The sequence below is a fragment of the Lactuca serriola genome, chromosome 5 (assembly GCF_051521515.1).
Source record: "Lactuca serriola cultivar US96UC23 chromosome 5, Lser_US96UC23_V15, whole genome shotgun sequence".
Taxonomy (NCBI): domain Eukaryota; kingdom Viridiplantae; phylum Streptophyta; class Magnoliopsida; order Asterales; family Asteraceae; genus Lactuca; species Lactuca serriola.
Genome location: NC_136412.1, coordinates 363,570,805 through 363,584,515, shown reverse-complemented (window position 1 = coordinate 363,584,515; position 13,711 = coordinate 363,570,805). Strand labels below are relative to the sequence as shown.

Genomic DNA, 13,711 nt, shown 5'->3' with positions numbered 1-13,711 from the left:
TGCCTCATAGGCCATATATATATATATATATATATATATATATATATATATATATATATATATATATATATATATATATATATATATATATATATATATATATATATATATATATATATATATATATATATATATATAGAGGTTCATTTGTTTCTAGCATCTATTGTGTGCTTGTACATACACATCTGGACCAACGGATGAAATAGAATCAATGGTTATGATGTAAGGGTCTAGGATATTACAATAGGGTAACATGTACATTATAATCACACAAATTTCAATATAAAGGTATTTTAGTCAATTAACCTATATTAAAAAAGGAAAATTTCGGATTTTTAGGGATAATTTAATCTCTTAATTTTGATATTCTGAATTTTTTAAATTAATTCAATTTTAATTATAACGTAGTTTTTTTATAATAAACCGAATTTATTCTGTCATTCTGACAGAATGCCAACTATAAACTACTAACAATATTTCCGATATTATTCTTACAGAATATAGTTCCAATTCATGTTTTTTGATAATTAACCCTATTTAAGAATTCTACATATTCTTCATATACATCAAAGTCGGTCTATGATTTTATTCTTCATATACATTCGAACTTAAATATAAGTCCATACATATTCTTATAGACTAATAGTTATATACATTTTAATATAGTTACATAGATTCTCACAGAATATCATAAAAAATGAGTAAATATCTTAAGAAATAGTATTCTTAAATATATAATTATTGAACAAATTAACTTGCTTCTTCAATGGTCCAAATAACTCATTTGATTCCAACTATTCTTACGAAAATGTGATGTATTATCGTATGAATGTAATTCTTCGCAAATATACTTATTGTTGAATTCGATTCCAAGTCTTTCTCTTGTATGATTAATATTTGATTCCTTCTTCAAGTCATTCTGAAAGAATAACATGCATTAATCGTTAGTATTACCAATTAAGCAAATATACTTGTTATTAACAAACATTCTTAAAAACATTATGACAGAATGCATTTATACAAACAAATTCTGACAGAATACAATACAAAATATTCTATAAGAATACATATACTTTATTCTAATAGGATATTGCTTAGAGTCTAATAGCTATAAAAAAACATGTTTATTCTGCAAGAATGATACCATAAATATTCTCCCAGAATGACTTTGATTATTCTTAAACAGTATGAAATTAATTCAAAGAAATTATACTAAATCATCATGTTTATAGAATAGCTAACCATAAGCAAAGCTAGTTAAAATAGAGAAAATAAAGACCTCATTAGACCAATACAAACCATATTAACAAAACTACATTGGCTAATTTTCAAATGGATATAAAGACTTATCAGTGGACATCATGTGCAAATAAATGAATGAAATATTTGGTTCAAGCATTTTAACAAATAGTTGGTGGGCAAATTTAGATGCCGTTTTAATTTAAAGCTAGATGCTAGTTTAGGGAACAAGAAAATCAAAGTTTTATGTTAATCCAACCTTTTAAAAAGAAAACTTAGAAAGTCGAGTTTTGGGGCTATAAGAAAACTTCGCCATTTAAGAAACATTAACATTCCTTAAACTGAAAGGACATCACCTGGGGATTATTCTGATTGATTAAAAATCCTTCTTGATGATCTTGATATATATCCATACACATACAAATACGCCTCTATACCTCGTCTTTAGTTCTTCGTGCCTTCATTCTTACATCGATAAATAAGAGGGGTAGGTTCCTTGGTTTTTTTGCTTTGCGAGGTCACTGGTGTTTGCAACAATCTTCTCGTTCTTTGGACAGAAAAATCGAACATGATGGAGGTGAGTGATGGCAACGACTAATGGAGGACCGGCGGTAAAGATTGCCACTGAGGTTTTGTGGTCGACAATTGAAGGATTTAGGGTTGTGGTTGAAGTCAGTGTTTTTCTAGTGATGGTAATGAAAGAGACGTCTAATTTAACAAACAAATTCACCCAATTTAAAGGATATTAAATGTTTTAAATATTTACCATAATTAAGTGTAACCAAGATTACTATTATACCATTTTATGATTTATTATTAAATTTACTTTTGTTTTATTCTGATTGGTTGTTAGAGGCACACAATATTTATTGAAAACATTTGAACCGATATATATATATATATATATATATATATATATATATATATATATATATATATATATATATATATATATATATATTAACTATGTTATAAAGCATATTGAACTTTTCTTGAAATTTAAGAGATACATGTTTGATAACTTAATGCACAAACAGTCATCTTTTAATGAACAAAAACTAATTATAGTAAAAAATAATCAACGAACATATTTAAAGAAAAAACATCAATTAAATTTTGTTTCTTTTTTAATGTAGACATGATGTTTGTCCAATGGTTCGACATTGATTTTTTCAAACATATCAGCTAGAAAATTTGTAACTATTGAAACAGTCAAACAATATTTTCTGAAAAAAAAATCATTCGTTGAAAAAGTAATAATTGTCGCTGCCGCTTTGGACAGGTGCACACCTAGTGTGTGTGTGTGTGTGTGTATATATATATATATATATATATATATATATATATATATATATATATATATATATATATATATATATATATATATATCGGTTCAATAAGTATTATCAATGACTTATAATCCTTGTTTGAATAAGATATGCATACAATGCTCTGTTCCTTCAACTCTACTCTACTGCCTCATAGGCCATATATATATATATATATATATATATATAGAGGTGGGTTCAATTGAGAAAATAAAAAAGGTTGAGAATTGGGGAATCATTATCAGTCACTCATTTTATTCAAGCATAAAAAGACACGGTGACAAACTTGTAAATATGAGAACAACTTTCAATCCCAAATACGTATCTGTAGTTCAAACTCATTCATCGTTCATCATCCAAATTTCTTCTCCAACTTTCAACAGTCATCCAGATTTATTCAATTAAACCATCATCAACATCATTCAGTGCTAATCAATCATTGGTCTTCGTCAATAATCAACACGATTCAACAGTTAACAACAAAAATTCGTTTTTGGTTCTTTTAATTCAACCTTCAATTGTGCTTGAATACGATCAGATCTTCAACATCTATGATTAATTATACTCCCAGCGTTATTAGATCAACATCATCGATAATCAACAAAAATTCACTTCATATCATTCATTCAACATAGATTATCAAATAAAACTTGAAAATTGAGGTTAGAAAAATATCAAATCCTTTTTTTTTGAAAAATTTCATATAATTCTTTATCTATCTACTATTTTGTAAGATTTAAATAGTCAAAATATCATGTTTTTAACATTTTTAAAAAAAGTTAAATTGTATGCACTCCAACTGTTTGATGAAATGCATGAACTATATGAATATGTTTTCTCAGTATATGATTATTAAAACAAAAAAAACAAATATGCAAGTCTGTATGTTATTCATATGTGAATAACATATAAAAATTATATATATTTGTGAAAATACCTTGTAATATTCATATGTGATTATACTGTGTAATATTCATATGTGAATATACTGTGTAATATTCATAAGTGAATATATAATCTAATATTCACAAATGAATATATTATGTAATATTCACATGTGATATACCATGTAATACTATGTAATATTCAGATATGAAAATATTATCTAATATTCATAAGTGAATATACCATCTAATATTCACAAGTGAATATACTATGTAATATTCATAAGTGAATGCATCGTCTAATATTTAAATATGAATATACTATGTTTATTATATGTTATATTCATATATGAATGATACTTAAATTGTAAAAAAAAAATTAATCATAGTTTTTATTCATAACTGAATAACGAATGTACTGTAGTAAAAACCTGATTCATTTTTATTCACTTATGAATAACAATAGCTAAAAATATAAAAAAAAATAAATTTTTTATTTTATCTAAAAACTATATCAATATAGATGTCTATTTGTAGAGAATAAAAAATCATGAATTTTGGTATATTTAAAATCATTTTTCGATAAAAATAGTTTCTTAAAAATTAAAAAAAAAAACGAAAAAACTATATTTTTGTATATATTAAGGTAATTATTAGCATAGTTTAAGGAAACATGTTTTCTTAGAAAACACATGTCTATTCCTTTTCAATTTCTGCTGGTACGACGGAGGCTTTTGCGGCAAAAATAAATGAGTGGCTGAGAATGATTCCCCCCATTCTCAACCTTTTTTTTTCTTAATTGAACCCTCCTATATATATATATATATATATATATATATATATATATATATATATATATATATATATATATATATATATATATATATATAAGGTAAGCAATATATTACAAGCAAGTGTAGGGGAAGAAGAAATAGAATATAAAAAAGTGATTAATGGTCTAACTTTTTTCAAAGTCAAATATTTCATGTTTAAGAAAGACGTAATGCAGTTTCTGATTCTGTTCAAACCAACTCCAACTACAGAAAAGCTAATTCTCAATCAAGTCAAAAACAAAGTCGATAAACCAAAAATGAACACACATGTTAAGGTTACAGGTGAGATGGGAAAAGCAAAAAAGAAAGAATTGGAATCCTAATTGAAGAGTTGAGAGTTGAGCCAATCCCTGCCAAAAAAAAAAAAGAAGCAAAGATTAATTTTACATATTGATTGAAAGATGAATATGGATGGGGCATTGGGCATTGGGCATTGGGGCTTACTTGGTTATGTCATCAAGGTGGTCATCGAAGTCTATGATATCATTCCATTTCTGGGATGAAATGAAATCCAAAAGGACGATGTTGGCAGATGGCTCCTTGGTGGTCATGCGATCTGACTCAACCTGCTTCCAACTCCTGGAGGAGGAGGAATCTCGTGCATAAACCTGCCATCACCATCACATAAAACATAATATTAAACAGAGAGAGAGTCCTGCAGATATTAATTTTAACAAGACACTGCAAAGTGATCCTTAATGGCATTATTAATAGCCTAATAATAGGGATTATCAATTTATCAGTAGTAAATTAATGCAAATATGGATGGATCCACATTTCCTGTCCTTACTTGACTTGACCAAAGGGATCACAAAAAAGGCAACAGAACAGACAATACCAAGGACAAAGACAGGACACACGAAAGAATCTTCAAGTGAAAATCAATAATTTATATACATGATACATGATGGCATAGCTGCTCCCTGCTGCTACATTCAATGTGCCAAAAAACCCTCACCCAGATAAACAAACATAAAGACAAGGAAACCACCTAGCGACTGGATCAATGATTTGTTATCTAATCTTGTTGGATCTTAAAGTTGCTCTGGACAACTGCTGCACTGCATGCAAGGAATACATGTGTAGCTTGTTCCATGACCATGCTATTATACTAATAGCCTATAATGTAATAATATTAGTATTAGAGGATGAAAATCTAAAACCACATTCAAACCCTCATGGACCCACAGCCTACTCAAGACCACGCCATTCAGGGGGAAATTGAAGAATCCATGTTATAAACATTTTAGCATATTTCAGTCTCCTACATTTTTGCCCTCACTCGTAGCAAAACACTTATACCATAAACTAAATAAATTAGCATGTTGCCATAGGATAGGCAGGTAGTAATAGTATCTGTGGTAGTTTAAACACTTGAAGAAACAAGATTATTTAACCAGTATTATCTATGTAAAGGTAAATGTTTTGACTGAGTGAGGCCACTTTTATACGATACACTATAACCAAAGTCAGTTATACTGGGTATCAATCCAAGAAAGAAGATTACTAACTAGACAAAGTAGGTTAAATTTGAATTTATCTTTCAGTTTCTTATAATTGGCCATCAATTCAGATATTGTTTCAGGCTCATCATACCTGCACTGCAGGAGACTTGTCCTTCTTGTTTCTCAAAGATCCAAGCTTTTTGTTATCGAGCTGCAATCAATAACAACAAACAATATTTGAAAACGATTAATTCATAACTATTCCCGACAAATCATATAATTAAAAGTTTAAACCCAAGCGACTCTTTCCACATCATCTGATTCAGCTAAACAGATTTTTTTCAAAACCATTACAAATCTACAAATAGAAATGTTAATAGATGAAAGTAGATCAAGTGATCAACATATATACAGTTTTAACACCAAACTTGTGTGATACTTTTTAAATTCAAAAATCATAAAGATTTTGTTACACTTACCAAAAGTATTCACAACATAAAAATCAATATCAATTTCCAACTTAGAAATAACGGATTTTAAGTTCGGAAGAAATGGATGGAGCAATTCAAATGTAATGTGATGCAGTTACACTTGTGTAGTGTTGCGTGTCTAGGTTACGGGAGAAATCAACTTGTTACAGTGCAAACTTAGTGATCAAGAACACGTACCAAAAGTACCACGGCTTGGGGGAAATAACGATGAACGTGATCGGCAATGTTCTTAGCAACAGTACCGAGCTCTAGATCATCGAATCGTTCGTTGGCGTGGAAATAACCGACTATACTCAGCCCCTGTGAACTGTAATACTCCTCTATCTATTACACAATTCAATAAACGAATACAAGCATTCAAAAGATGAACATAAAACCTAAAATCGAGAAGAGCTAACTCAGAAAGGGGAGAATTGAGGCAAACCATAATTAAGGCGATCTCTAGGGGAGGCAGAAGCCCGATCTGAGAAGAGTGGAAGAGAGGGACTGAGTCGGTGATTTCCACTATATCGCCGGAAAGACGGCCGAGGAGGACGCCGTTAACGGCGGAGGTTTTGTGCTTCAAGGCATGAAGAACCAGCTTGATGTAAGCATTTTGACCGATCACGTATCTACACTCGCCGCCGTTGCTCATCACTCAGGCGGACGGATAGGGTTTTGGTTCGTCGAGAGTGCCGCTAGTCGTCTGATTCAACACGAAGTTTCCAAAAGCGGTGGAGAGCGAGATCCGATGACGACTAGATGGAATCTTCGGCGGACGATCCATACAAATGCGGATACACCGAGACCTTGACGTCCGGCCCATTTGTTCTGGGCCCTGCTACTGCGAATAACCCGCCACTAATAAACAATATTAAAATTTCAAGTTAGGCATGGGAGAACGGTGCGGCTAGGATTGCGGTTTCGCCACCGTGGCAGCTGAACACCACACTCTTGGGTACGGTCTGGGTGCGGTTCAGGCCGCAGTATGACACCTTTTGGCCGTGCGTTTTGATCGGTCCAGACTTTTTGACCGTTTCAACGATTCTTTTTCAAATTCAGTTTTTTTTTTTTTTAAATAACCCTATATGTACATATCATTTTTTACAAAAACCTCATTCACATTTCTTAACATTTTACCATCTTTTTTCTCAAATCCTCTCAACATGTCTTCTTCTAAAAAGTCTACTATCGAAAATCACCACTAGAAACACCATAACCCCAAGACATATGATCAACTTATTTATTCGCATCTGTATTATCACTATGACGGTATGTTTTTGTATTATCCACAACAAATCTCATAACCACAACGACCAACACAACCACTACCACAAACACAACCACAAACCGATCCATATTTTAATCTAATTGAGTTTTTTTGTCTCAACCTGAGTTTGATCAACAAATACAATCACAACCACGAACGGTCATTTCTGATTCTGTACCAGAATTCGTTCAAGAAACTCAACCCCCTCGAGCAACAAGTAAAAGAAAATAGAAGGCGACGGCTAAAGGATGGGAATCCCTATAAGTGTTAGTGTTGGCACAATCATGGACCGATATTTCAAAAGATGCGACAACTGGAACATACCAAAAACAATGATCGTTTTTGGATTCGGTTTTTACATAGGTTCCACAAAGGAATGAACCGTGGAGTCTATCGTTCAAAACATCAAGTGTACTTGAAATGGGGGAAGATGAATAAGGAAATCATGTTGTTTAATGATTTGTATACCAACATGAAACGTCAATTGAGAAGCGAAGAAAGTGATGATGTGATTTTGCAGAAAACGCTAAAAGTGTATCAAAAAGAAAACGTGAAGGCTTTCAAGTTTCTTGAAGTTTGGAATCTTGTGAAAGATAACAAGAAATGGCAAAACAGCAAAACATCTAGCGAGCATATCGACAGTGGTTGAAAACGTAACAGAACATCCGAATCCGACCACACTACGTCCAATGCTCGTGTTCGATTCGACCTCAACGAAGATGGTCTCATTCCAGTTTCACCACCTACCCGACCAACGGGAAGGGACAAAGGAAAAAACAAAGGCAAAGACAAAACGTTAGATTCGGATGAGTTGAAAGAAATGGGGACCGATATGAAAGGTATAAAAGATAGAATGGACATGATTTTGCAATTTGCTTCTGAAATAGAGCTTCGGAAACAAAGGGATGGCGACTACAAAATTCTAACGATGAACTCATCGCATATGACCGGGTAGGAACTTGAAATTGCTTTGGCAATGAAAGTCGATCTCAAAAAAAACATTATGCTAATAAATAGGTGTAAAATTTTTAGTTTTTATTTTTTTTAAGTTTTTAATCGTTTCATGTTTAGGTTTTTTTCTAAGTTTTTAAGTTTTTTTTTTAAATGTCATGTTATTTTTTTAAGTACTGGAATGTATGGATTTTAATTTTTAATTAATGAAATGTTATGTTTTTTTAAGAAATTTAAAGTTTTAATTTAAATTAAATTGTTACAAGAAAGTGTTGCACCACTCATTGGGTGTGGCAAGGAACCACAATTTGGTGATGTGTCGTTTATGTGGCAGTGTGGCAAAATAAGGGAGTATGGCATCACTCTCTCCAGCCTTATGCTCATCATTAAAATTAGAGTTGCCAAATATCAATATCCCGAAAACCGGTTTATGGTTCCAAATTGGATTTTAAATTGATCTGATACGATTTAAGAACCGGTTTAGTTGCAATCAGTCTAGTTTAAATAGATTCGACGGTTTATATTGGTTTGAAGAGTATACAATAAAAAGCGGTTTCTAATGAAATATGAAACGTTAAATTACAACATTGAAAGCAACAGGCAAAATATAAAGAACTAATGAAAAATAGGTTTTTTTCAACTGGTTTCACCCAACCGTTTTCAAACGATCCTAACGGTTCCCATGGGCTTGAATTTTTTTCTTGGAAACTGGTTCGAAATCAATTCGGTTTTAACTTAATTTGATTTTGACTTTTGTTGACCAAAATTGATCCGGTTTGGAAAAAAAATCAACTAAACTTCTAAAAAGTAAAAATACAACAATTAATTGGATAACGAAAAATGGGATTTTACATAATATACAACATAGAAAATATTTTTTTTGTAAAATTAATAAAAAGTATATTAGTTTTTTAAGAAAGGGAAAATGACAGTGTAGCCCTACAATATATTCCACATTTGCCAATTCAGCCTCTTATGTTATTTTCGTGCCTTTTAAGGGAACAAACTTCTTTGTGACCTGTCTTTTTAGGCCATCTACCTTTAGTAGCCAGTTTCAATCAAAATTGAGAATGTAAAAGTCAAAATCACGCAACATTTTGTTATTTCATAGTCAATTTGAGAATGTAAATGTAACAGCCCGGATTCTCAGGTATTATTTATTCTTATATTTTTTGTGATTTGTGAGGAGAGTCGGCGAGTTGGAGCTCAAACTCGCCGAGTATGATCGCGGCTTGGGCACGGGTTCGCGTCTGGACTCGGCGAGTCCACGCTGTTTAATGAAACCCTAATTTCCAGGGTATGAGACCTATTTAAAGGGGCTTATGGCCGTCATTTGCGGCCACCAACCCCAGAGAGAACCCTAAAGAGTCTTTGAGCGTGTTGTGAGAGAGAAGAGGAAGATCCTTGACTATTTGTGGGTGTTTTTGCATATAGAAGAGGATCAAGGCAAGAGGAGACCAAAGAAGGTGCTAATCCAGTGATTCTTGAACTCAAAGACTTCATTTGAGGTAACCATTCGTTCCTTTCTCAGTCCTTGGTGTAAATCTTAGAGTTAGGGTTTCTTTGTGGAATGATCCATGGAGTAATTGGCCTCCTCACGTGTTGGTGCTTTAGATCTGGGCCCAAAGAGGTCCAGAGACCCTTTTCCCTCAAGCTTTATGAGTGTTAATGGAGGCCATGAGCTTAGAATATCATTCTAGAGACCATATCATCAAATAAGGCCTTTGAACCTTTGCATGAGCACCAAGATAGTAACTTTACGTGATGTATGTGCTTGGAAGGACTGGATCTATGAGTTAGTGGAACGGATCTGACCTCGGGAGTGAGTTTGAGTTTATGCATGGCATAGACTCGCCGATTCTGAAGAACAGACTCGACGAGTAGCATGAAGATTGTCCATGACCACTCAGCGAGTGGTCTTGCCGAGTTAAGGGGTTGACTCAGTGAGTCAGGGAGAGTCAGAGAGGGTTGACAGGTGGACTGAGTCAAGCTGGAACTCGCCGAGTTGTTCTTGAGACTCGGCGAGTTGAGTCGTGGTGACCCCGCAACTCATGCCAGGTGGAACTCGTCGAGTTAGGAAAATACTTGACATGTCGAGAGAGGATCCCAGGGAATTAGTGGATGCGTATAGACTCGCCGAGTCGCTATAGTGCACTCGCCGAGTCCGGTTAAAGTTGACCGTTGACAAGTGTTGACTTGATAGGGGTAGTCAACCTTAGTTGTGAAAGTGTTAATTAGAGATGTATTGTGTTATAGGAGGATTATAGCTCGGGGGATCAAGCGCGAGTGATTTCCGGGATTTGCGAGTTATCGAGATACGCGAGGTGAGTCCTCTCACTATACTTTACCTTGAGTAGGTAATCAGAGTTATGTGACAGAGTATTTGTATGCTATATGTATGTTATGTGTTGTACTTTATTATTTCTATGTGATTTATGATGTGCATGTTTATAGAGCTGGAATCGGAAGGTTCACAGAGATTAGAACCAGAGGGTTCACAGAGTAGGGTCTACGGACCCACAGAGTTATAGCCTCGAGTGGCTAATATGTGCTATGTGTGGTATTTTGGGGAACTCACTAAGCTTTGTGCTTACAGTGTTGGTGTTATTTGTTTCAGGTACTAGTGATGACCGTGGGAAGGCGCCGACTTGATCAGTACACACACACGGGATTTTTATGTTATCAGATCTTGGGATTTTTATGTAGCATGGATTGAGTTTCAAATATTAATGATTTTATGAATGTTAAATGATTTGTGTTTTTATAAAATGCAAAAAAAAATTGTTTTGGAATTTACGGTGTTACAAGTTGGTATCAGACCCTTGGTTTGAGGGATTCGAGTACACCTTCGGGAGTATTTGAACTCAAACTGGGGATTTGAGAAGTATTTTCAAAAAGAGTAAAAGATTTTTGGAAAAACGCAGAGCAGAGTTGTGTGTATGATCAATCCGCGCCGAACGGTGATTTCCCAAAATACCCTCATGTTACGTGATATTGATATTGATATGATGTATTCTCATGCTAGAGTAGGCTAGGTACTCTTATTAGGACTAGAGTGGCCTGATTTGTGATGCCTTAGCCTAGGGAGAGGTGAGCTGCTATGAGGTGCTTAAGAGTGAGTAGGTAGCAGCGAGGGGCTTATGAGAGATCGGTTAGAGAGTGGATTATGCATGATAGAGTACTTGGAATTTGGGATCCGAAGAGGAGGACTTGGGGTGTATTCTGCTACGATGCGGACAGTAGTATTGGGCCCGTACTACTGAAAGCACCGGGGTGGTGTACAACCCAAGTAGGAATCTTTGGAATACCAAGGATCAAAGAGGAACGAGTTGTCGAGTGTGAGTATGCTCGAATGGATTCTAATTTATCGTATGTTGTATTTCAGAGGTAGATCATGGTGAGGACACGTCTTATGCCTGAGAGCAGTGGGGCCAGTGATGAGGAGATCCGTCAGATCATCCATGAGGAGGTGGTTGCGGCCATCAGGGCAGAGATACCAGAGATGTTCGGGTCTATTAAGACCACGTTGATTGAGACCTTCGACGAGCGTTATGCTGCTCTTTCTGAGGCTACTATCGCAACGGCCACCGCAACTATTGTTGCCGCGAGGCCGCAGGGTGGTGATGCGTTGTTGTTCCGAGAGTTCAGCAACACAAAGCCGTCGGAGTTTGATGGGACCCAGGACCCGGTGGCGGCTATGAGATGGATTTCTGACATAGAGGGGTGTTTCTTCAATTGCTCATCTCATGAGCATTTGAGAGTACGGTTCGCGCTGAACCAGCTTCGCTTGGGAGCAAAGGACTGGTGGAAGTTTGTGACGACGCACTTTACGCCTGCTGAGCTTGCGGCAGTGACCTGGGAGAGGTTCACTGCCATGTTCCGAGATGAGTACTTTCCCCAGGTGGAGAGGGAGCGTTTGGCCCAGGAGTTTCTGACCCTCAAGCAGGGTACTGAGTCTATTACGGTGATTACCAGGATGTTCCACGAGAGGGCGATGTTCTGCCCTGAGCACGTGTCCACTGAGCAGGCACGTATGAGCCGATATTTGAGTATCTTGAGGCAAGACATTCGGGAGTTCGTGGCGAACTCCTCGTACTGGACATTTTCCGAGCTTCAGGCAAATGCCCGGAAGAGGGAGATTGAGCTAGAGACTCAGGCCAGGGAGGAGGCGGAGTCTCAAGGGAGGGATCGGCGACCAGCGCAGTCTCAGCTGGCAGCCAAGCGGGCCAAGCCCGCTGATCCCAAATCAGGGAGCCAGAAGGGCCGCACTTGTGGGAAGTGCGGCAAGGGTCATGATGGAGTCTGTAGAGCGGGATCTTGCTACAAGTCTGGCAAGGAGGGGCATATGGCCAAGGACTGCCCCAAGAGGTTTGCGGTGTGTTTCCACTGCAACCAGACCGGACACCGGAAGGCAGAGTGTCCGCAATTGCGAGGATCATCTCAGGGAGCACCTCAGGGATCTGCCCCTGCCGCCATCAGAGCTACCGAGAGTCGGCCAGTGAAGGTCGAGGCGCCGAGGGCACGAGGGAGAGCCTTTCAGTTGACCGCGGAGGAGGTCCGCGCGGCACCCGATGTCGTGGCTGGTATGTATTCTTTCGTGTATTTATTTTGATGTAGAGATATTATGCTTATATTATGTTATGCATAGGTACTTTCCTTGTGAATTCTGTACCTGCCTTGGTGTTATTTGACTCGGGTGCGAGTCGGTCTTTTGTATCTTTGGCTTTTAGTCAGCATATCAGTGTTAGTCGTGAGGCATTGAGTCGGCCTCTGAGAGTTTCCATAGCTGACGATAGGGTGATATATGCCACGGAGGTTCTCCGGGGGTGCGTGTTCGAGATTTTCGATGTTGAGTTCCCGATTGATTTGGTTCCTATTGCGATGGGTGATGTCTGTGTCATTGTGGGCATGGACTGGTTGAGCAGATTCGGTGCGGTTATCGACTGCGAGCGACAGCTGGTGACCATACGAGACCCTAGTGGGGGAGTTCTTATGGTGTACGGCGAGGGTACACGTTCTGGATCAGCATTTTGTTCGGCCGCTAGGGTGAGGCAGTGTCTGCAGTAGGGCTGTAAGGGTTTTGTGGTGTATGTGATGGATACGCGGGTGGATTCCGAGAGACCGAGGTCAGTTGAGGAGGTTCCGATAGTGCGTGAGTTCCCAGATGTATTTCCAGAGGAGTTGCCGGGTGTGCCTCCCGTGAGGCAAGTGGAGTTCAATATCGATTTGGTTCCGGGGGCTGCGTCTATCGCTAAGGTGCCTTATCGCCTTGCACCTCCAGAGATGCAAGA

At 36.5% G+C, this 13,711-nt stretch overlaps 1 protein-coding gene across 1 annotated transcript; it reads right to left on the bottom strand.

The window, feature by feature from the left end:
* Nucleotides 1-4,383: 4,383 nt before the first annotated feature.
* On the bottom strand, nucleotides 4,384-6,974 carry EMB2731 (ER membrane protein complex subunit 8/9 homolog). Its single transcript, XM_079004150.1, has 5 exons — nucleotides 6,645-6,974; nucleotides 6,398-6,544; nucleotides 5,881-5,940; nucleotides 4,729-4,892; nucleotides 4,384-4,634 (listed from the first exon to the last, which is right to left on the bottom strand). The coding sequence occupies exons 1-5, from the start codon at nucleotides 6,852-6,854 to the stop codon at nucleotides 4,604-4,606; spliced, it is 612 nt and encodes a 203-aa protein (XP_078860276.1). The 5' UTR covers nucleotides 6,855-6,974; the 3' UTR covers nucleotides 4,384-4,603.
* Nucleotides 6,975-13,711: the final 6,737 nt, after the last annotated feature.

Coding starts and splice junctions, on each gene's coding strand:
- EMB2731 (XM_079004150.1), bottom strand. CDS start 6,854: ATGAGCAACGGCGGCGAGTGTAGATACGTGATCGGTCAAAATGCTTAC. Junction 6,545..6,644: donor TAGAGATCGCCTTAATTATG/GTTTGCCTCAAT, acceptor ATTGTGTAATAG/ATAGAGGAGTATTACAGTTC. Junction 5,941..6,397: donor CCCAAGCCGTGGTACTTTTG/GTACGTGTTCTT, acceptor TATTGATTGCAG/CTCGATAACAAAAAGCTTGG.